At 35.7% G+C, this 23,713-nt stretch overlaps 1 protein-coding gene across 4 annotated transcripts in view; it reads left to right on the top strand.

The window, feature by feature from the left end:
• VRK2 (VRK serine/threonine kinase 2) overlaps positions 1 to 23,713 on the top strand; it is a 97,848-nt gene that overhangs the window by 58,598 nt on the left and 15,537 nt on the right. For 3 of the 4 annotated variants that reach the window (XM_060168991.1, XM_060168987.1, XM_060168989.1), the window contains exons 8-10: positions 11,839 to 11,971; positions 20,313 to 20,433; positions 22,807 to 22,874. In XM_060168991.1, coding sequence (XP_060024974.1) covers positions 11,839 to 11,971; positions 20,313 to 20,433; positions 22,807 to 22,874 — 322 coding nt within the window. The remainder of the gene's footprint in view (positions 1 to 11,838; positions 11,972 to 20,312; positions 20,434 to 22,806; positions 22,875 to 23,713) is intronic. The other variant, XM_060168990.1, reaches the window with a different exon arrangement.

Raw genomic sequence — 23,713 nt, 5'->3', positions numbered from 1 at the left:
GCCACGGCCCACGGGCTTAGTTGCTCTGCGGCATGTGGGATCTTCCCAGACCAGGGCACGAACCCGTGTCCCCTGCATTGACAGGCAGATTCTTAACCACTGCACCACCAGGGAAGTCCAAGAATTCAATATTTTTGAGTCTTGGCATGAATATCAGTGTATTATGGCCATATATGAGCTTTGGACACAAGGAAAGGAAAGAAAAAAGAAAGGGGGAAAAATAAGAACAGAAAGCACTTTTATTTTGCCTAGGGCCCCTCCAGTATGACCCCTCCATACTGGTCAAATTGGTCAGTATGTCTCACAAGATTTGTTCTTACACATAGGATCTCCAAGCAGTTAGTTCCTGAACAGTCTGCTTGTTTCTTCTGGAGCTAAATGTCCTTGTTCTGAATCAGAAAGAAGATATAAAAAGAGGGGTTTTTATCTTCTCCTAATACCAGGCAAAAAGTTGGTTAGAAGAAGCTTGAGACTCTTTGCATAACTTTGTATTATGTTGGCGATTCAGTGTAAAATCGTGAAGGGTGTGAACTCTGGAATCAGACTCCTCGGGTTTGAGTTCTGGCTTTCTCTCTTCTTAGTTCTGTATTCTTAGCCACAGTATTTTACCTCTCTGTGCTTCAATTTCTCCCTCTAAAAATAAGGATAATAGCACCTCACGCAAAGAGGGATTGTAAGGATCAGATGATTTAGACACGTTAAAGACTTAGACCAATATCAGGTGCATAGTAAGCCCTCAAAAGTACAAGCTAGAAAAACTTTTTTTTTTTTTTTTTGCGGTACGCGGGCCTCTCACTGTTGTGGCCTCTCCCGTTGTGGAGCACAGGCTCCGGACACGCAGGCCCAGCGGCCACGGCTCATGGACCCAGCCGCTCCACGGCACGTGGGATCTTCCCAGACTGGACACGAACCCGTGTCCCCTGCATCGGCAGGCGGACTTTCAACCACTGCTCCACCAGGGAAGCCCTAGAAAAACATTTTTTTTAATTATTTTTTAAGCTTATGACAGAAGAACCCCTTATCTTATTTTTGCTCCCCCAGAATTGTTTAGATTTATGAAAAAGGACATTTGGTGTTCTGGTTAGATGTTAAGAAAATGGTAATGAATTGATTTAATAAGTGTAGTTCTCCCAGGTGGGTAGTTTGATGATAGGTGTCCCTTAAAAGTTGTAAGGAACAGAATGTTCAGGGTCTGTTTTCTATAAAAGGGAAAAAGAATTCACATTTTAGGAATGTATATGCTGTGTAAGTACAGGATGGTCTGTTTAACAAATCACCTGTCCCCAAGAATATAGTTCCCAAGAGAGTTAATGCTTTTGAAAAATTAGTGTTTGTTCATAATCAATACATGTTTGTTGATGCCTACTGGGTCCCACTGGTCATATTATTTAAATTTCTGAAGACCAGATGTATACATGACCAAACAATTGTTTATGACCAGAATATTTGAGCATCCTAATTCACAAAGGGCTATATATGTTGTTGTTGTTTTTTCCAGTTAATATGGGAAAATGGCATTTCTGAATTCTGAGTCAACTCATTGAGCTGTATAAATTGGTTGGATTAAGAGGTATGCCTGTTGTGGGACTGTTAAAAAACTATGGACCCCCAAGGGGATGTGCATGTAAGAATGGCATGATTGCTAGCAACCTCAACACTGTCTTTGAAATCAGTAGAATTTGTAGTTTACGTAGAGCAAGGAGATGCTTTTGAATGTTAGATAGCTGTGTTTTATGTAGACACAGCTTACATGTAGTGAAACTTTTTATAATGTATCTGACGGTCAAATTATATCAGCTAACATTTTGCATCTGCTGTTAACAGATAGACCAAGCTCTGATAATGCTTACCAGCATATTGCAAAGTCTTAAGCTCAGATTTGATTTAGGCAAAGAGGAAGCCTGTGAATTGGATGCAGTTTAGATTATCCTCTTCCATTGCCTATTTATTTTGTTAAAGGACAGACACAAGTGAAGCACTTTCATATCATCTTGGAAATGAGAAAGAGAAGGTATTGTAGGTTTCTTTATATAATCTTTGAGAACTTGTGTCAAAAGGAAAAATTGGAAATTGACTGTAATTGGAAAAGTTTTGTTTTGTAGGTGAAGGTATTTTTAGTAAAGAAGCAATTGCTAGCCTATGTATTATTGAGGGAATTTCCCCCCAAAGCCTGGAAAGAATAGTAAGTCAGAGCCCAGCTGTCTTGGATTAAATAGGCTTTCACATATTGCTAGAAGAACCAGGTTGAAATAGAAGGGCAGGTCAGAGGGTCAAAATGCTAGTATCGTTAGGAATACTGCTAAATATAACTCAGTATTTTGTTATGAATGCTTGAATTTATGGCGCCGTTTAAGGCAGTCATAGACTTGGGTCTGATGGAGCAGTAGATGGAGTGAAGAGATAGTGATACGGTACAGCTTTCTGCTTGTTCTTCATATGATGACTCCATGGATGTGTCTTTAAATCTCTCACTCTCAATGAGTAGGTAGTTGTGAGATCTAGGAGGAAAAAAAAACCCAACATATAAAGCACATGTAAAACAATATATAAGGTCAAACTGTATTTTTGAAAAATATATCTTCATGTTTATTCTAATAAACATCCTGTTTGAAAAGTAACCTGGCAGCTTTTAAAAGTCATATTCTTTTGTCTGGGCTGAATAGTGATAATGCACATGTGTCATCTGTGGCATCGTGTTACTGGCAAAAAGAAGGTAGGGAAGTTGAGGAGAAACAAAAAAAGTACTGTATAATAAAAGAATAAAAAGCACATATTTATATCAAAACGTAGTAGCAGCCATGAGGCTACATATAGGTTTTTAGTAGATATGAATAACTTCTGTGAACATAAACATGCTGCTTATTCATTCCATGCTTCATTCCCCTTTTGGCATGTAGTGGTTTCCATTAGTCAATAAGCATTTAGTTTATTGTGAAGATTTTCACATTATGGTATCTTGTTGAAAGAATAGGAAAATATTATGTGCTATTCAAATAAGATAAATGCTGGCTTTTTTTTTTACATAAAAGCTTTTAAAGTTGCTGAATAAGTCTATATATTTTTCCTAGAGTTTTGAAACTGTTTTCTAAATTGCCACTAAACAAAGTCACGAATAGTGACTATCTCCCTCCATTGTATAATTTCCATCAGTCTCTGATGAGAGCTTAAGATACATTTCTTGCTACAACAGGGTGTGCTAATTAAAAGGGTTTAATTGTATAAAATAGTCTAAATTATGATAAGGTGATTAGATTTTACAACAGGAAAATTTTAAGTTCTTGAAAAGTGAATCACATCTTGGGGTGTATGTGCATCTCTTCTCTAATGTGAATCTGCAAAGTGGCGGTAAAGGAGTAATGTGATTTAGTGGGTGGTCGCGTCTCAGTGGGCAATGACATCTGTCCAGATTAGCATCTTTTTTCTCTTCCAGCTCCATAATCTCTTGCAGCCCTTCTCCAGCTCACATTTTCCTGTCCAACATATCAAGTGTTGAGAAATGCTTCCATGTGAGCCATTCTGGCTGTTTGATACTTAGTTCCTGGTTGATTGAGGAACAGAAAGGCAGCAGATTTGACTCTTGATGGGAAGGAGGTCTTTTATTTTTTCCATCAACTATGAGTCTATCACTCAGTTCTGCATAAACTGAGAGAACCAGGAACTGGTTGGATTAGGGTGTTAGCCATCAATCAACCAGTTTGCTTTTGGTACAGAAATGAGTAAATCATTTTCTTTCCAAATCTTCTCTTCTTCCTCCTATTCTCTTTTTGTCTATTCATTGAATCCTCATATACCCAGCTAGCCACATGGTTTTCAGTTATCTTTGACTCTATCTCTCAACCCTCTTATGACTCTGTTCTTTGTCTCCCTTCTTTGTTCACCAGTGCCCTAGTCCAGCCTCCCACTGTCTCTTGCCTGGACTAATGTCATATTCTCCTAAATGGACTCTCTGCTTTCATTTCCCCATTATGATGCTGCCAGTGCTGATAATATTATTCCTTGCCAAAAACCTTTGGTGACTTTTTGCATACAAAAATTGTGTCCCAGCTTCTTAGCATGGTTTTCAAAGCTTCCTGTAAACTCATGCTAACCAGTTTTTTTTCCGGCTTGTGTTTCCAATAACCTCTTCACTCCCAGCACACACTGACCCAGCCCTGGTTTTCCTTGTTTTATCTCTTCTTCCCTATCTCCATTTGTGGAAATCTTAGGTATTTTTCAAGGCCCAAATCAATGTCATTTTGTTCTTTGAGTTACCCAATTAGGAAGTAACCTCCCCCTACTCTAAAATATTATTACATTTAAATCTGTTATACTTTTGTTGGAGTAGATGTTACCTCTAGATGTGCTTGGGTCATCTCTCCTTCCTCTGTGTGGGACGTATGGAAAAATCTGTCTTCTGGTCAGGCTGATTTAGGTTTGGATCTCAGCCTTGCCAGTTACTATAAGTTTAGTTGTTTTGCACAGAGCACCTAAACTCACTCATTGTGTTTTCTCATCCTCAAGGTATCTTAAAATAACTTGCTCTTAGTGTCATGAGGGTTAAATAATTTGACTTCTGTAAAGCACATAATGCCTTCGCATAGCAAGTATTCAATAATACACATTCATTTTTGTTTTTCTTTCCTTTTTAGAATGTATGATTCTTGATATTTTATCATGCTTGGCGTCTGTTGAAAGGAATTTACTTCTGTTTGTCCAATTATTACCATCAAGTCAAATCAGTGAAATTTTATTTAAGCCTATACTGTGCAGAAGACCTCAGAGTAGGTGCTGTCATGGATACAAAAATGTATATATCATTATCCTGGCCCCTTGTCCCATAGGATTTTACAGCCTATAAATGTGGATCCAAGGCATAAATAAAAGCTAAATACTTTGTACATGTTAAAAAGGTAAATCCATCTGAACACAAATGAAAACCCAATGAATTGCCTTGAGGTTAAAAGGATCTACGTACCAGAATAGAATTCAGGTATTAGTGGTGGATCTCGGAAGTGTGAGATGTGAATCCAGGAGGTGTGCTAGGAAGTGGAGAAGAGCACTTGGGGTATCCGTGGAGGGGTGCTGAATTGAAGACAAAGGCCCTTCCAGTGCAATTCACTGCAAAGAAGAGTTATCACAGGGTGCTCTTTAATCATTCCTTTCACCCATCCATTTGGAAAAACAAAGTGGTGTAAGACCTTACAAGCATCAGAAAGCAAGGAGAGGGAAGTAAAGGTTTAATTAAATGCATAACTTGAGAATGTGGCATATATGGATGCAAATCTGGCTAGGTAAAATAGGAAGTTAATTTTTGAGGCAGATCTGTTTGGTATAGGAAAGTTGTGATTTTCATGGTCATCAAAGGCTAATTTGTTTTTCATCTTTATTAGTTTAGTGCTTCAAATTAAGGCTACGATTTACTGACTACCTTTGTCAAATTTGTTTTTCAGAGAGGCAGATGCTGAGACAGCATTACGAGTGCAAGGGCTTTATTGAGGGAAGGGAGTAGAGTACCTATATAATAGAAAGACAAAAGGAGAGGAAACATGTTTGGACAAGGAAAGCTTTCAGAGTAGGATGTTGCAATGACACCTGTGAAAGGAAAGGAGACAAGAAGGATTGGGCAGGGAGAGCTCAGACTATGATACAGTTCTGAGAAAGTCTCAGCCAACCCATTAGGGAGCACCAGAGCAAAAGGGTTCCATTAGAAGAGTCTCCAATTGGGTAGAAATAGCCACACAGCATTCCCACCATGATCATTCTTTAGTAGGAACTGCCTGGGAAGAGTGTCACCTTGGCTCACATGCTGTGGTGGTTCCTAATGGCCCTGCCTCTGGAAGTTGTCAGATTATTGCCCTCGTCACAGGTGAAAGGCCATTTCTTTCTTTTTTTTTTTTTAACATCTTTATTGGGGTATAATTGCTCTACAATGGTGTGTTAGTTTCTGCTTTATAACAAAGTGAATCAGTTATACATATACATATGTTCCCATATCTCTTCCCTCTTGCATCTCCCTCCTTCCCACCCTCCCTATCCCACCCCTCCAGGCGGTCACAAAGCACCGAGCTGATATCCCTGTGCTATGCGGCTGCTTCCCACTAGCTATCTACCTTACGTTTGTTAGTGTATATATGTTCATGCCTCTCTCTCGCTTTGTCACAGCTCACCCTTCCCCCTCCCCATATCCTCAAGTCCGTTCTCCAGTAGGTCTGCGCCTTTATTCCTGTCTTACCCCTACGTCCTTCATGACATTTTTTTTTCTTAAATTCCATATATATGTGTTAGCATACGGTATTTGTCTTTTTCTTTCTGACTTACTTCACTCTGTATGACAGACTCTAGGTCTATCCACCTCATTACAAATAGCTCAATTTTGTTTCTTTTTATGGCTGAGTAATATTCCATTGTATATATGTGCCACATCTTCTTTATCCATTCATCCGATGATGGGCACTTAGGTTGTTTCCATCTCCGGGCTATTGTAAATAGAGCTGCAATGAACATTTGGGTACATGACTCTTTTTGAATTTTGGTTTTCTCAGGGTATATGCCCAGTAGTGGGATTGCTGGGTCATATGGTAGTTCTATTTGTAGTTTTTTAAGGAACCTCCATACTGTTCTCCATAGTGGCTGAACCAATTCACATTCCCACCAGCAGTGCAAGAGTGTTCCCTTTTCTCCACACCCTCTCCAGCATTTATTGTTTCTAGATTTTTTGATGATGGTCATTCTGACTGGTGTGAGATGATATCTCATTGTAGTTTTGATTTGCATTTCTCTAATGATTAATGATGTTGAGCATTCTTTCATGTGTTTTTTGGCAGTCTGTATATCTTCTTTGGAGAAATGTCTCTTTAGGTCTTCTGCCCATTTTTGGATTGGGTTGTTTGTTTTTTTGTAATTGAGCTGCATGAGCTGCTTGTAAATTTTGGAGATTAATCTGTTGTCAGTTGCTTCATTTGCAAATATTTTCTCCCATTCTTAGGGTTGTCTTTTGGCCTTGTTTATGGTTTCCTTTGCTGTGCAAAAGCTTTGAAGTTTCATTAGGTCCCATTTGTTTAGGCCATTTCTTTCTTGATGGGATTGTACCTCAGTGGCTACTACATTACCTTTTCAATAATAAATTATTAAAATTGAAAGTCCTTGAAAGCATTAGTGAAGATTAGGTGTTTTTTGAGGGGGAGGAAACAGCTGAGAAATTCACTAAAACAATAAAATCTTTTGTAGAAGCTGAACTTAGTGACTGACTGTTGGCTGACTTGCATTATTTAGGTGTATCACATTATTTTTCATCTGTTAAATGTGTATAATGACACATCTCCCCTACCTACCTCACAAAGTTGTAAAAAACCAAACAAAACTAAACCATAGTACGTATCTAAGAGGGATGAGAGAAAAGTGAGAGTAGCATGTGGAAATGTGAGAGGCAGTACAGTATGATCGAAAGATCTATGATTAAAGTAAAGAGAAGTGGTCAAGGCTGTTCTTCTATTCATGGAGAAAGGAAATGGTTACTAAATTCAGAAAAGTTGCATAAGAAGAAAATCATTTAAAATGCATTAGGGATCTAGATATTTAAATTTTCCTATGTCTAGTCTTATTATAATACAAATAATAACCCCCTACCTGATCTTGATGATCTTGAGATTCCTACTATAGGCTTGTCTAAAACTAGGGTTATTATATGTATTTATCCTTAAAGTGAAAAATATTAATGAGTTGTTATTTTTTATTTCACAGAAAAAAGGTGATAATATAAAAAAAGTTAACTGAGACTAAGTCTTAGCTCAAGGACATACAAAAAACAGGACCTAGACTGCAAACCCTACTGTAGATTGGGTTTTCTGCTTAAACTTATTTTTGACTTCAAGAAAATTTCAGAAATGGACAGAACCACAAATTCTATACTGTATTACAAAAATAGACAACACCAACAGTGAAAAGTCTGATATCAAGAACAAGACAAATATGCCCACTCTCGCCATTTTTATTCAATATAGTACTGGAAGTCCTAGCCAGAGTAATTAGGCAAGAAAAAGAGATAAAAGACATCTAAATTGGAAAGGAAGAAGTAAAATGGTCCCTGTCAATGACATTATATTATATAGAGAAAACCCTGAAGACTCCACAAAAAAATTGTTCGAATAAATGAATTCAGTAAAGGTGCAGGATACAAAATCAATTGACCAAAATCAGTTGCTTTTCTATACCCTAACAACGAGCTATTGGAAAGAGAAATTAAAACAATTCCATTTACAATAGCATCAAAAAGAATAAAATATTTAGCAATAAATTTAGCCAAGAACATGAAAGATCTGTACACTAAACTCCACAAAACATTGATGAAAGAAATTCAAGAAGACACAAATAAATGGCAAGATACTCCATGCTCATGGATTAGAAGAATATTGTTAAACTGTCCATACTACCCAAAGCACTCTAAAGATTCAGTTCAGTCCCTTTCAAAATTCCAATGGCATTTTTCACAGAAGTAGAAAAACAATCCAAAAATTTCTGTGAACCATAAAGGGCCCCAAGTAGCCAAAGCAATCCTGCAAAGAACGAAACCACCAGAGGCATCACACTTTTTGATTTCAAACTATATTACAAAGCTATAGTAATCAAAACAGTATGTTACTGAGATTAAAAAAAAGACACAGACCAATTGAGCAGATTAGAGACCCTGGAAATAAACTCACGCATATATGGTCAATTTTTGACAAAGGAGCCAAGAATATACATGGGGCAAGGTTAGTCTCTTAAATAAGTGGTGTTGGGAAAACTGGACATCCACATGGCAAAGAATAAAATTGGACACCCCTTTGTCTTACACCTTACACAAAAATTAACTAAAAATGGATTAAAGCCTTGAACATAAAGCTTGAAACCATAAAGCTCCTAGAAGAAAACATAGGCAGTATGCTTTTTGCCATTGGTCTTAGCAATGTCTTTTCTACATATGTCTCCTCAGGCAAGGGGAACAAAGCAAAAATAAACAAGTGGGATGACATCAAACTTAAAAGCTTCTGCACAGCGAGGAAACCATCAACAAAATGAAAAGACAACCTACTGAATGGGATAAGATATTTGCAAATTATATATTCGATAAAGGGTTAGTATCCAAAATATATAAAGAAGTCATACTACCCAATTAGTAAAACAAAATAAGACAATTTAAAAATTGAGCAGAGGACCTGAACATTTTTCCAAAGAGGAGATCCAGATGGCTGACAGGTACATTAAAAGGTGTTCAACATCACTAATTATAAAGGAAATGCAAATCAAAACCATAATGAGATATCAACTCACACCTGTGAACAAGGCTTTTATCAAAAAGACAAAAAATAATAATTGCTGTGAGGTTGTGGAGAAAAGGGAACCCTTGTTTACTGTTGGTGGAAATGTAAACTGGTACAGCTACTATGGAAAACAACATGGAGGTTGCTCAAAAAATTAAAAATAGAACTACCATATGATCCATCAGTCTAACTTCTTGGTATATTTCCACAGGGAACAAAATCATTATCTCAAAGAGATCTGTACTCCCGTGTTCACTGCAGCATTATTCAAATGAGTTAGTGTATTCTGAGTCAAATGGTTAGTGCATGTTTCCTTTACTATATTGTTAGCTTCTTGTCTTTATATTAAATGTAGATCCTGCATTGCCCTTCAAAGTTTGAGTAACGCAGCACTACCTTGAGGCCCATAGCTCAGTGATGACCAAGAGGGCCTTAAAGTTCTCCTCAGCTTGACTAAACTTTAGACAGGTTTCCTCCTGACCGTAAGCTCCTGTCCTCCCTTTTCTTACAGCATTTACTTAAGAAACTTTGAAATTATAAATTCTTTATCTGCTCCTTTGAGATGTGAATCTTCTCCCAGCCTCTTGCCAGTTTTACAACCCAGGCATGTCTTTCTCAAGGACCTCCAGGACCTGGGAGTCATCCCTTTAAAATGTAATCTTTATTAAAAAGTGTTCTCCTATCTCTACAGTCTTTGAGGTGGGGATAGGAGCCTAAGCACCAATTAGCAAACGTAGATAACCCAGTCATGTTGACCTGTATCCCCTCAGTGTTCTCCAGTACTCTTCACTAGCTCAGCCTCAGCTCTTAAAAACTTTCCCAACTTTTGTTTCAGTGGAGTTGAGATCAGTCACTCTTCCCTATTACAGTAGTCTTGAGTACTTTCTTATCTGTTTAACTTGTCTAGTGCCTTTGAGTTTGGTTGTGATTGAGATGAGGATTCTGGAGTCAGACTCTGGCTCCATTTTACTACACAAGTCACAATGTCACTGACTGAGCTACAGTTTGCTTACAAGTAAAATGGAGATAATGGTACCTTCCTACAGGATATCTGTTCATCGGTCGATGAACATTAAGCTCTTATCATGCTCTCTGGTATCGATACATATGAGGCATAATCCATATTTTAGCCATAAAACATCCATAAATTTTAGGTCTTTTTTTTTTTGGTTAATCTACATGAAAAACATCTTGATCGTTTTTTTTAATAGGAAACTGTTGTAGTGTATTTAAAATATGTTTCCGTTTGCTATCAATATGTACATTCTCAGGATATCTACTTTGCAAAGTGAAGTCTATTTAGTTTTCAAAATAAATAAAGATAAAAATGCATCATAAATAGTGAAAGCAAGCAACCAGTTATGCATCTGATCCTGAAGTGTAATTACTTTGGGCAGTTACTCCTGAGGCCATCTTGAGAAATAGCATCTGTGAGTGAGAGACAAAACTGAAATATCATGTTTTCAGACATTCCAGCAAGCTATGTTCTCCAACAAGTGAAGGAAGCTGTGCTGTTTATATTTTGAAATTCAAAATATCTCCTACTTAGGCTATCCTGAAACCAAAAACTTAAACTAAAATTTAATTTTCTTTTAATAGATATCTTTTAAAACACCAGTTGTAATACTCTATTGTCTTAAAGCTGCATCATGAAATGTTGCCTTATTCTCTAAATTTTAAAGAAACACACGTGAAACAACACATTTTAAACGTTGAAACTGCTTTCTTTTCCAGGGGGTGGGGGGAGGAGCATGGTAACATATAACAGGGAAGTACAATATTCTGACTACATGTCAGAATAAATGTCTATTCGTAACTGTTCCCGATTCGGTGTATGTTCTATCTGTAAAACTACTTCTCCCCTCCCTTCTCTCTCTCCAAAAGTAATCTGAGAAAAATTCACTTGAATTGCTATCTGACTTTTAACAATCTATATTCTGTTTGGAAACCCAGCTTGCAATTCTGACTGACTTACAGATAACAGTGATGATATGGATTCGTCTGAAAGGCCAAAAGTACTGCATTGATGTTCCATTCTTAAATACGGACAACATGATGGTGTTTTTTTTTTTAAGGGTCATTACCTCTTACAGTTTGTTCATTATTTTTATACTTCTTGTTAATGGACACTCCTGTAACATTAGGTTAAGATTTTTAGATTGTTTGCTCTCATCTCCCCTCCCTGCTGGAAACAGTTTTGTTTACAGGAAGGGGTTACAAAAAAGGCAGAGCCTCATACGCTGTACAGATAAAAAGACATATTGTGGTTTATGACGTCTACATGCCCACCTGGAGGGAAGGGAATTTAAGAGCAAAATAAAAAGACTGAAAATCTAAGTCAACTCAGAAACAAGACTTGCCTATGATGAAGACAGGATTTAAGTTAGAAAGTTCATTGTTATGGCCCCCAGTTGTATATATTTTATCCTAAGGCACCATTTGGTTTAATCAAATGTAGATCTGAGGCTCTCTTAACCTATCAGTTTCTCAAGACTTAATTATAAAGGTTATATTTTCAGAGGATAAAAACATTATTCATTTGTCTGTTCATGTCTTTCAGGTTTATCTTGCAGATTATGGACTTTCCTACAGATATTGTCCCAATGGGAACCACAAACAGTATCAAGAAAATCCTAGAAAAAGCCATAATGGGACAATAGAGTTTACCAGCTTGGATGCTCACAAGGGAGTAGGTAGGTTTCTTTTTTTCTTATTTTTATTTCAGAGGAATAATTAGAACAAAGAGCCTTAAGGCTCCATGAAATGACCTTTGCATAGTCAGCTTGAAGAATGAGAACATTGGTGAGATGTTTATCAAAAGTAGTGAGTTCCTGTATGCCAATGAATATTCTAACAGAGGGAGGAGATACAGACTTCGACAAGTGAAGAAGGAATAAAAGGTGTCAAGTAAGCAAAACTTGATGCTCATTTGGGACAGGAAAGTACTAGTTTGTTTAGGTTAAACTTGGAGGTCAGCAACTGAATTTTTATGCTGTAGTGACAATTACAGATTTGGTACAGGTACACATGTGAAGAATTATTCCTGTTTTTCATTGTGCCCTTATCAGAGCTTTAGAAGATACCATCTCAACAATAAGGAAATCTTTTCTGAATCTATGAAGTGTTAACTTGTGGAAATCTCTCCTAGTCGCCTTTCATATATCTTACTTATTTAAACTCACTTTGATGGTATTGGAAACACATTTGCAGGTAAATTACATACATAGTCCTTTTATTGGACATTGATTATACTGCCTTGCATTCCAAGGGAGACTTAATTCAACAATTCCCTAATTAGTTAAAGTCATAACCTATGTCTTGTATTCATTTACCATTAATTAAACCTTAGCTGTTTATTACACTGCAGTCTAAATCCAATAGCCGACCCAGAAAGCCATGGAGAAGGAAGTAGGAGGTCAATATTGAAAATATATGGTGCGGAGTCCCACTGATGGTTGCTTTGTTCACAATCAATATGGTCAATGCAACTGTACTTTCTTAGTTGCTCTGTCAGCAAGACAAAAAGTCAATCCTAATGTTATGCTAGTAAAAAAAAAAATGGTGATTATTGAAAAACTTTGTCTTTCAAAATTATATTCTTCATAAACTTTGTTTATAAAAGTATTTTCAAATATGCTAAACCATACAAATAATTTTTAAACTGCTTTGAAAGGATCACATTTTCACTAAAAGGCAGTTAGACATTTGCACTTGTTAATGGCTGTTGAACTGTTACCCTAAACTGATACTTTCTAACGAGTTTTAGTTGGTGCAAACAACTGTATATTATTGCCTTTTCTATTAAAAGGACCATTGACCATGTAATGTAGAGGGTCTTGATCATTTTCCAGAGCAATTAAAACCCACAGTAGTTTAATGTAGGCCAATGAGAAAGTAAAACAAATGTGTCGGTTGTATACCTTTTTCTTTTCAAGAAGAATCATAGGTTAAATTTTCTGGAATAGAAATTACCTTTTATACTCCTTATCAAAATAAGTGAAATCACTACATTTTTTTTTTCAAGGATAGTTTGGTTAGAAAAGTAGTGATTTGCCCGATATATTAGTATGAAAGAATATTTAGAAACCTGAGAGTACTTTTTGATAGTGGTGTAACTGGAAATTCATCATACAGATTCTTAAGCTTTGGTCCAATTATGTCAATGATGATATTAACTTATGGTTGGGCCACTTAGTTCAACCCATAGCTCTAATACTGATCCTATTAGATTCTGACTATTAAAAAAACATCTAGGGGCTTCCCTGGTGGCGCAGTGGTTGAGAGTCCGCCTGCCGATGCCGGAGACACGGGTTCGTGCCCCGGTCCGGGAAGATCCCACATGCCGCGGAGCGGCTGGGCCCGTGAGCCATGGCCGCTGAGCCTGCGCGTCCGGAGCCTGTGCTCCGCAACGGGAGAGGCCACAACAGTGAGAGGCCCGCGTACCGCAAAAAGAAAAAAAAACATTTAGGAAGCCACTGTGATTGTGGAATGGGAAAGTCGAGTTGTCGTATGTTGGTCTGGTCAGTGTTTGGACTGTGGTAATTCTGGAAGTCCTCCTTAGTTATTCCATAGTTTAGGGCAGTATTTTCATTATGCCGTCTTCATGAAAGATTTGAACAAAATTTTATTCCATAGTGCATTTAAGTTTTTTGCTCCCTAAATAATAATACATGTTGATGAGTTGGGTAGATTTCACAATGCTAGGTCTTTGGAGAGAAGATTGAACTGAGAATGATGGGGAAAAGATATTATCTCTTTGGGAAGACTACTCAGGGGAGAGCCAACATTACGTATTTTTGGTATTTGAAAGTGATGAGCTGGAGTGAGTATTCATCATGGGTTTCACAAGATTTCTATAAAAATTAGATTCCCTTAATGCATTTAAAATAGAATGTACACTAAACTTTTCACCATATCTGTATTTACATGTAGATATACATATATATGCGTATATATACACATATATGCATGTATATACACATACATGTATATATACATAGATGTGGACATACACACATAAATATATATATATATATTTGCTGAAATTTTAACATGCAGTTTTAGTCTAGCATAAAAAAAGAAAGGTTTGGTATCCTCAAATATTTGAATACTATTCATTCTTCATGTTTTACATTTAATTTTCCAAAATAAAACATTTCACTTTAGGATTTTATTAGAAATGAAGTAATCATTTAGTCATATCTAGAAACTAGAATTAAACAAGGCCATAAATCCTTATAGGTAAATGCAGAATGTCAGATTCATAAATATTCATGTGTTTACTTTCAGTACACACTATGTAGTTTAATCTCAGAAGAATCTTTTCTGTACCAGTCCAGCTATGAGCTCAAATAAATACTGAGGAAGATAATGCAAAGGAAAACATAAAGAGTAAAACAAGTTATCACTAGGAAATATAACCTCTCGTTATCAAAGCATTTGTTATGTTTTAGGTTTATCTGTGCTCGATCAGGCCCTGGGAAATATTCAGCCTTCAATGTAAAAGTGACTTACGGATTAGCAACTTAACAGATATATTGTTAACCTGATCAAACTATCTGGTCTCCGCTACCTTTGAGGTGGTTATTCAGAAACAGAAGCTAACTCTCATGTTTCTGTGGATTAGTTGGGTTTTTATAATGAAGGAGCTTGTATAAGGTGCCAGTCAGCAGTTTCACCTAAGCATTTTCTAGTTCAGCTGTGTAAGAGGGTAGCTTGTACTGTTATAAGCCAAAAAATATCAATAGAGATATATAGAGGTGAATGGACAGATGGATGAATGGATAGATAACTATTCTTGAACTGTTGTGCGTCTATGTATCTGTATTTTTTAAATTGCAGTTATTCTTCCAAACTCAGTTCTCATATATGACCTAAAAGTGTTTTCTGAGAGGCTGAAGTGCTTCATTTAGTGTAAAATTAGAGTAATATATTTTGGGCTTATCTCATCTGTTATTAATTTTTTATTCTTCATAAAAACCAACATGTATAAACATTGACATATTTTGGGCTTGTTGCCTGATAATTACAGAGAATTATATCTGTGTCAAATATACTGTTTTAAAATTTGTTACATTCTTAGTAATGTTAAAAAGCAATATTTGGATCAATGTGTGGTATAGATTTTTGTAGATTTTTCTGCTCACTGAGGCATGCAGTCAATACCTAATTTCTCTAGAGATATACTGCATTTAACATACTGAGCTTTTTTAAATACTTCAGACTTGTGCACTGAGTGTATAATACCTGTTTTAATTTGACATCATTGATGACCATAAAATATGATATCTAAATTGCATTTTAAATGTCCATTTGTTTATATAATATGTTCAGTATCAAGGAAGGAAATATATTACATACTTTTTAAAATTTTTGCCAATTGCTACAGCATATAAAATCCAAGTCTTGTGTTATTTCTTGCACGGCTTCATTTCACTCTAATCTAGCACTCCAGCTTACAAAATATATGTGAAATAAACTGAGAATGTGTTTTCATGCTACCAAACTTGGGGAAATGACATGGTTTATACAATATTTATCTTCTTAAACAATAATTCAGAAAAGGGAACCCATTTTTCAATTATAAGATATTAAGGTAAACCAAGTTATTGATATGCTCTATTGAATCTATTAGTAGTCAGAAAAACACAATGTTGATTTTTATTTTTAAGTAAATTTCACTGCTATAAATAGTCTTTGGTTGATGTATAAATAAATTTTAATGAAGACACTATTCTTTCTGTATGACATAACCCAATTTTGACATTTAGACATGACTTTCAAAGTCTTGGCATAGGTCTTAAACTATTTGGTTGAGTTAAGAATACACATTGGTCAAATGTAAGATACCTTTGCTCTGTTGAATAACTTTTCCTGAGCCTCACACGTGTTTCATAAGAAACTAAGGCTTAGAATTTAAAAGGTACTGAAGAAATAAAAGCGACCTGGTTTATTATTTTATTTGAAATGTGACACATTGTATTCTGCTTTCCTAATATCCTTTTTGAAATTGCAGTAAATTGTGGCCACCATAAAATTTCCTAGCTCTTTATACATCTGAATTGACAAACTACTGAATAACATAAGTTACTAGTTAGAAAAATAAGAATAAACTTTAAATTTATTCTGCAGATAGTCACCATTCACTTCTCAGGTGAATGTCTTACTCAGATGTTTTCTGCTTTCTTATTGTCATTTCTGAGTATATAAGCCAGTATTTTGAGCATTTAGACCCTGTCTGCTTAAGGCAAAAGTTTTCTAGTTCACTTTATTATTTCCTAGCAAATCTTGTTTTTCTTCCTACTTGATAATGTTACTCTATGTAAGAAAAAAACTCAACAGGAAACACTTTAGGCAAATAATCAGAGCCATTTTGGGATTAACACTGATACTTTTCTTTTTCTCCCAGTTCTTTCATTCCATTTGGTGAATTGCACCCAGATAATTTTACTCCAGTTTGTCATTAGAATAAGGACCAGTCCTCCAATGTGATTTCTTTGTTGTTCTCATTTCAGCTTGGAAGGACCGTTTAACACTTTATAAATTAATGTTTTAATTAAACATTCTTCTTCATCAGAATGAAGTAGTTTTACAGAAATAGTGTCATGTAAGGATAGTTGCATGAAAAATTTTGTTAGTGTTACAGCTTAGACCTCAGGATCTGCTGCGTATTTCTTCCTTGCCAATACAACTGTCTTTGGTCAGTATGTCTTTTGGTGTTTTAGGTTAAAATGCCTGCTTCAAATACTTCCCTGACTGTAGAAGGGTATATGTTATGTTGTCTAAATGGTGCAAAACTAACAATGGAGGCAAAGTAATTGGTAGATTGAGTGGAATGTTGGCTCTGGATTCTGAAAGATTTGGATTTCAATACAGAGCTTTGTGACTTTTTGCTGTGTGATACTGAGCAAGTTATTTAACCTCTCTGAGCCTCTATTTTCTTATTTGTCAACAGGGTTAATGATACCTCATATTGTTAGGATGATTAAATAAGATGATATAAAAGCAGTAGAGTGTCTGGCACGGTAGCAGCTTCATAAATCACATTGATCGGTTTTATTTTAATTATGTATTCTAGTGTCAGCTGTTTCTGGAATCTGCTTTCTAGTGAAATCGAATTCAAGTCCCACCCCACCTGTGCCTTTTTTTTTTTTGGTTAGTCTTGGCAATACTTTATCATTTAGAAATGTTGAGCAACTGAGAACACCACAGGCTTTCAGTGAAAAGATTCATTTACATTGTTCCATATTAATATGCGAAATAAAAATTAGATGCTAAATTATATTTAGAAAGTGACAAGAGAATATTGATAACTAAATCTTCCTATATTTCTAAGCAGAAGTACCATAAGTAAAAGTGTGACTTTAGGAAATCTATATGAAAATATGCTGCTAATGATTATGTTAACTATCAAATGCAACTGAAAAACCTTATGTATTACAATAAATTATACAGAAATACAAATTATACAAAACCAAAATAATCCATAATATGTTTCAACTTTCAAATTAAAAAATATTTTCATTGTTAGATGTTAATTAGTAGTCTTCCTCAACTATGATCAATTCTTTTTTTAAATTTTCAGCATTTTATTTAATTGTTTTCAAATATACAGGAAATAGTAGAATAATATAGTAAATATCCAAATATTCAATTCCTAGATTCAACAGTTATCATATCATTTATATTTTGATGATGTACTTCATTTAAACTTAAAGATATATGATAAGTTCATTGTGTTAATTACATACCCACTCATAGATGCTAATATTGTCATCTAAAATATTTTAATTAATTTAACCAGTGTTAAAATTACTCTTCTGTATGTAGTAGATGGAGAAAAGACATAATCGCTTGTACAGTGTTAGAGTTTAACTTCTCAAAAACACATCACACTTTGCAGTTTGTTTCCCTGAGAGGGAATTTCAGGGAAAGGTGTGTACTTGGAAACATTTTTAATCCTTTCGTCTCTCTGTTTAATGGTGGGAAAGAGTGACTATATAATTTTTTTTTTTAACATTACATGTATGTCTGCAGAACTTATTGGAAACAGTGAGTGGTAAAACATTTACCTAAGAATAATTATTAATGTATATATGCAGTAAAAGAAAATAAAAGTTTGAAAAATGTGGTGCTGTATTTTAATTAGGTAAAACTGAACTATGATAGTGAAGTAAGTTAACTCTCGAAGGGCTATTTCAAATGAAGACCAGTTTATGAAAGATTGGCTTCAGAAATCTAAATGACTTGTCATTACTTACAGCTTCATATCAATTAATCCCTCAGTTGGGGGGTTGGGGGAAGTGGCTGGGAAGGTTCATTCCATTTTAATTCTGATTGTTTTTCCTCAGAGGGCCTCTTGTGTGTAGCCTATGTCGTCCAAACAGGTGCCAGAATATAATTTTTTGAAAATTAGAGGATGTGAATTTTTTTAAGTGGTGGTAATCAGGAATTGCCATAATGGAAAAGGGATTTGTGAACACATCTGTACAAATGGAACCATTCCATTATTAATGGGAGATTTATTACTGAAGAAATCACTACAAAGCAGTGTGGTAGAGATTGTGTTTTTATTTTAATAGGGGAGCCAAGTCTTGCATTAGGACATTGTTGAAGCTTGTGCAGAAAGTAAACAGTACCCATGGGACTGTCGCATTCTGCTTGATTGAAGGGCCTTTAATAAATCCGGTACTCTAATAGCAGTTAAGATAGAGTATGTGTAAGAGCTAATCTTGTCTTCTGCTTTTATAGTAACTTATGTATGGTGACCAAAAGTAGTTATGATGTGCTAGCAGCATTGTTCTTTGTAGGTGACTTTTTAAAGTAAACTAAGTTTACTGAGTGACTTTTCAGAATGTATGTAATGAAAGGTAGTAAAACCAGGATACCTGTTTACAGCGGGTTTAACAGCCGCGTATTGCACTTAGGAGATTTTACGTCCCTACACAGATGAACATTCAAGTAATGGTAGAAGTGTGAGCCAGGCTATTGTTTTATAACAATTTGGAATGGTTATAAAAATGAGTTTATTTTGTGGGATTTTATTAATGTTTTAATCATTATTTCAGTAATATTTGTTATATTTGACATGTTTCTTAGATATTTTTGTCCTTCTTTTGAAATCAGTTACTTAAAAAAAAATACAGAAAATTATCATGAAATTAGTCTATGGCACTAGTCTGTAGTTTTATATAAATGATATTTACAGTGGCCTCAAAATGTTCTTTTACTGTATTTTTTTATGAAAAGCCATCTTATATTAGATTATGGAAACCTCTCTTTGGCTTTAAAATTTACTTCCCACCACCTGCACCCCACCCCTCATGCAGATTATTTCTTTACCTTTATATTTTTTATTCAGGAGATTTGATCAGAAGTTCGCTTTAGCACTGCTTATATCTAAAATAATATTTGTAAAATTTTAGATCCGTGTACCCAAAACAGCAGGCGTATGTATCCTGTGCTTTTTCATTTAATTGAAAAATCTTAAGAAAGACCCGTTTTTTAATAGTGTACACTAGATGGCAGTTTCGTCATATTTTCCGATTTCCAGTGCTGCTAGTCTGAGTGGAACAGGAAAGGCCATCAGTGTTTAGTCTGCACTTGAAGGGTCTCTGCATGACCAGTGCAGACCCCATGGACTTCCTGGAACATGTGTTAGCAATTGAGCCGCAGACATTTCTTTCTTTGTTTTACTGCTTGGCTCTTTGAGAAAGTGTCGGTGCCAGGTTATGGGTTGTCTGGATCATGTCAGAGGCCATGGAGATCAAGTTCATGTGACAGGCCAGACTCAGGAAGGATGAAGTTGGAGGAGGTGAGGAAACTGACCCTTACTTTCAACAGCAAGAAGTCACTGCCTTTCTGTGGACCGGGGCCAAACGCCTGGGCGTTTAAGCTTTACTCCAGCTGAACAAACAAAACACATCGCCCATTTGGCTTTTTCATATTTCATCAGTGGTAGTTCATTCAGTGATTTCTCTATTTCTCAAAAATGACTTATCCCTCATCTTTCTCTCTTAATGCTTATTCCTATAGCCCTGTCCAGACGAAGTGACCTTGAAATCCTTGGCTACTGCCTGCTGCGGTGGTTATGTGGGAGACTGCCCTGGGAGCAGAACCTGGAGGACCCTGTGGCTGTCCAGACAGCTAAAACAAAGTACAGATTTTCAAGTATTCCGTTATGTACAGCACCAGGTCTGAAGGGATACATTAAAGCGAGTTAATATCTCAGAGAAGACTGCCATTCAACCTATTCATTCATTCAACCTATTCATTCAATAGGATAGCCAAAGCAAATTTCTTAAATTTGAAAAATATTTTAAAAAACCCAAACAGCTTACAGACATGAAATCCATTAAGCTAACACCTATGAGATCATATGTATGAGAGTTGTAACACAAAATAAAGAGTGAAATATTTGTTCCTTCACATGGTGTTTTCCAAAACTTAGATTCTAGGTGGTGGTATTTTCAAGGAAGAGTATTTTCAGATTAGCATTGTCTAAGTATATGGAGTTAGTGTGAGCTTGGTGTGATTGATATTAACTGTGCAAAGCAACAAAGTGAAATGGGACAAACAGGGCTTATATTTTTCAAGTGAGAGCAACATGCATTGTTTTTAATCCTGTTATTGGGGGGAGTGTATGTTTTGTTTCTTAAGGAAGAAACAAACGGAATTTGTATATGAGGTGTTTATGTAAGAGATCATTTTGCAGCCACGTAAACATTTTAATATTCCACATTCAATTTTTATCACCTAAACTCTATTAGGGTGAGAATTAGGTTAGACTGAGAATAGAGTGGGTTACTATTTTACTGTTTTTCTCACTGATCAGGCCTAACAAAAAGTCAATTGCATGTAGCACAGCATAGCCAGGTTTTCATTATGCACCAAGATATTCTCAACAGTAGTTACCCACAGATACAATATCGCAATTGGAAAAAGCAGCTGTATTTTAATAGGGCAAGTCACAACAGAAGTTTAAAAAGGGGTAGCTAGCTGATCCATAGAAATCAGTCTTTCTAATTCAGTGTGGCATCAGTTCTTAAGAGAGAGGAAAGCTAGCCTGCAGATACAAAATAATGCAGATTACATTGGTAAATACTGACATATATTGTATGAAATATTTCTCCACTTGGAATCTTGAGCGTCCTAGTCCCTTTCCCAAAACTAACACATTTATATGTCAGTATTAGAACTGTCTAATCAGTTACTTATTGCGGTGACTGATGTGTCCATATAACCCTCAGGTGACTAACATTTTTCAATATATGGGTCAAGTCAAAGGACAGCAATGGGCATATATAAAGGCTTGGTTTCCAATTTTCTACCTCAGTTTACCTAATTTGAATAAAATAGTTTATTTAAAAGACTAACATTTTAATTCCAATGATCCTATATGTGTTTTTCTTTTAATAAGACTTACTAATATTATTTTAGTCTTTTATCAATATGCATATATAGATGCCTTCATTGTATATGTCTCTAATGAATATACCTACATGTATATATTTGAATATAATAGGGTATTACATAAATAATAAAATATAATGCTAATAAACATAATCTCCATTTGTATTTTGGGGCCCCTTGCATGTATTAATATATTCATTTTGACCTGATTACTAATATAAACCTATTGACCAATAAAGCTAATATTGTATTATGAAGTTTATAATTAAGACATGTATAATTAAGATATGTACAGATATATATCTTATATATATATAAGACATGTTCAAACTTTTTATATAATACATAATCATAATTTATTCAACTTGCTGAGAAGGCGTAACGCTGAATTTCCTCATAAGGGCAGGCTTGTATATTTAACCATAATACTGTATCCCATATGCCCTTTATTTTCCTAACATAGGGTAATATTAGATCAGTGCATTTATTGTTGCAATTCTGCCTATGCCTGAGTTTGTGAATCAAACATTCATATCAGTAATTTTAGTTGAATGTTTATATATTTGTGGCTGAAGCAACTTAAGAGATTTGTACTTGTTCAGTCTAAAACACTGGAAAGTGTTAGAATGATGGGTTTTTTGTTTTGTTTTTTGGATATTTCTTGTTAACCTGTTTAATCATGGCATAGCATAAAGCAACTGCCCAATTGAGAACAATATACATAAAATATTAAATAATTTGCCCCTCCCCAGTGCTGAGTACCTGAGGAAAAATATCCTGAAAATCCAGATAACAGTTTTCTATGTATTTTTTTCTTAAGGTTTTTTTTTTTTAAATCATGTATCCCTACTTCTACATTTCTACACGTACAGACCTTGTATTAAAGCATTTATACTGTAGTTCTACATTTAGTTTCTAGGTGATTGATATAAAATCGATCAGTGAGATTGGAGGGATCTCCCCCATCCACTTACCCTCTTACCCATTACAGGTGGGTGAAAAAAAAAAGTATGGAAAGTCACATTACTGGTGACCCACAGAGTTTTGTTTTCTAATCAAAACAGTAAATCACAGGATTGCAAACAAATTCACTGTGTGTTACTCTGTTTTGTTTTAGTCTGTTGGATGAGCTGCCTGAGTCGGTGCTTAAATGGGCTCCTTCCGGAAGCAGTTGCTGTAAGTCAGGTGATAACTTCTGCCTTCTCCTATACGATTTACAGCTCACCACATTTGTCACTCTTGTTTTGTAGCTTTTGCTGCACCCAGTCCCATTCCCATAGTGATGGGAAGAAACTCTCCAGGGTTACAGATACGTTGCTAGAGAAGAGATTGTTTAGATCCTCTTTTCATCAGGACACAAGAATGCTGCAAGAATATATGCAGGCAGCGTTCTGGGCTCTGCTGATGGCATTGCTTTCTTTTAGATGTATATTTTGGGAATCATGCACAGGTTTAATGGTCAACTGTATCTGGTATCTCCAGAGTGGACTTTCTGTTTTTGTTCCTATGTGTGTTGCTGAAAGAAGAGAAAGTTGATCTAAGGAAAGACTACTTTCAATTAATAATTTAAAAAACCAAACCATTAAACACTTGAATGCTGTTTAGACTTGGGTTATAGTCTGACTCAACAGCCAGAAAAAAATTTTTGGATTGGCAAGGCATATGACCTTGGGATTCGGAGTATATTTCAGTGAACAGGTTTCCCTTTCATGTTAGTATAGACCATTTCGGAATTCTTTAATTGGTAGTACTATCAGTAAAAACAGTAAGGCAATTCAGAATTACCCAAGTGCTGCATGGCACATTGTTCAGCACCCAGTTAACCACCGAGTTAGACTGCCTCACAGAGCAGAGCCTGCTTCTGCTGTCCGGCTTGCTTTCTCTCCAAGACGATAGGCAGAGTGAATCTTGATCTCTGTTTCTACCGGGCAACTTCGAAGTTAGCTTTTAGCTGACTTATGAAAGTAAATATGTACGCTGAGTGTCTAGATAAGGTCAAATAGTATCAGTTTCCACATGAGAGT

Source organism: Lagenorhynchus albirostris, chromosome 13, assembly GCF_949774975.1.
Source record: "Lagenorhynchus albirostris chromosome 13, mLagAlb1.1, whole genome shotgun sequence".
Lineage (NCBI taxonomy): Eukaryota > Metazoa > Chordata > Mammalia > Artiodactyla > Delphinidae > Lagenorhynchus > Lagenorhynchus albirostris.
The sequence above is the reverse complement of the archived record's forward strand: the minus strand, read 5'-3'. Positions and strand labels throughout refer to the sequence as shown.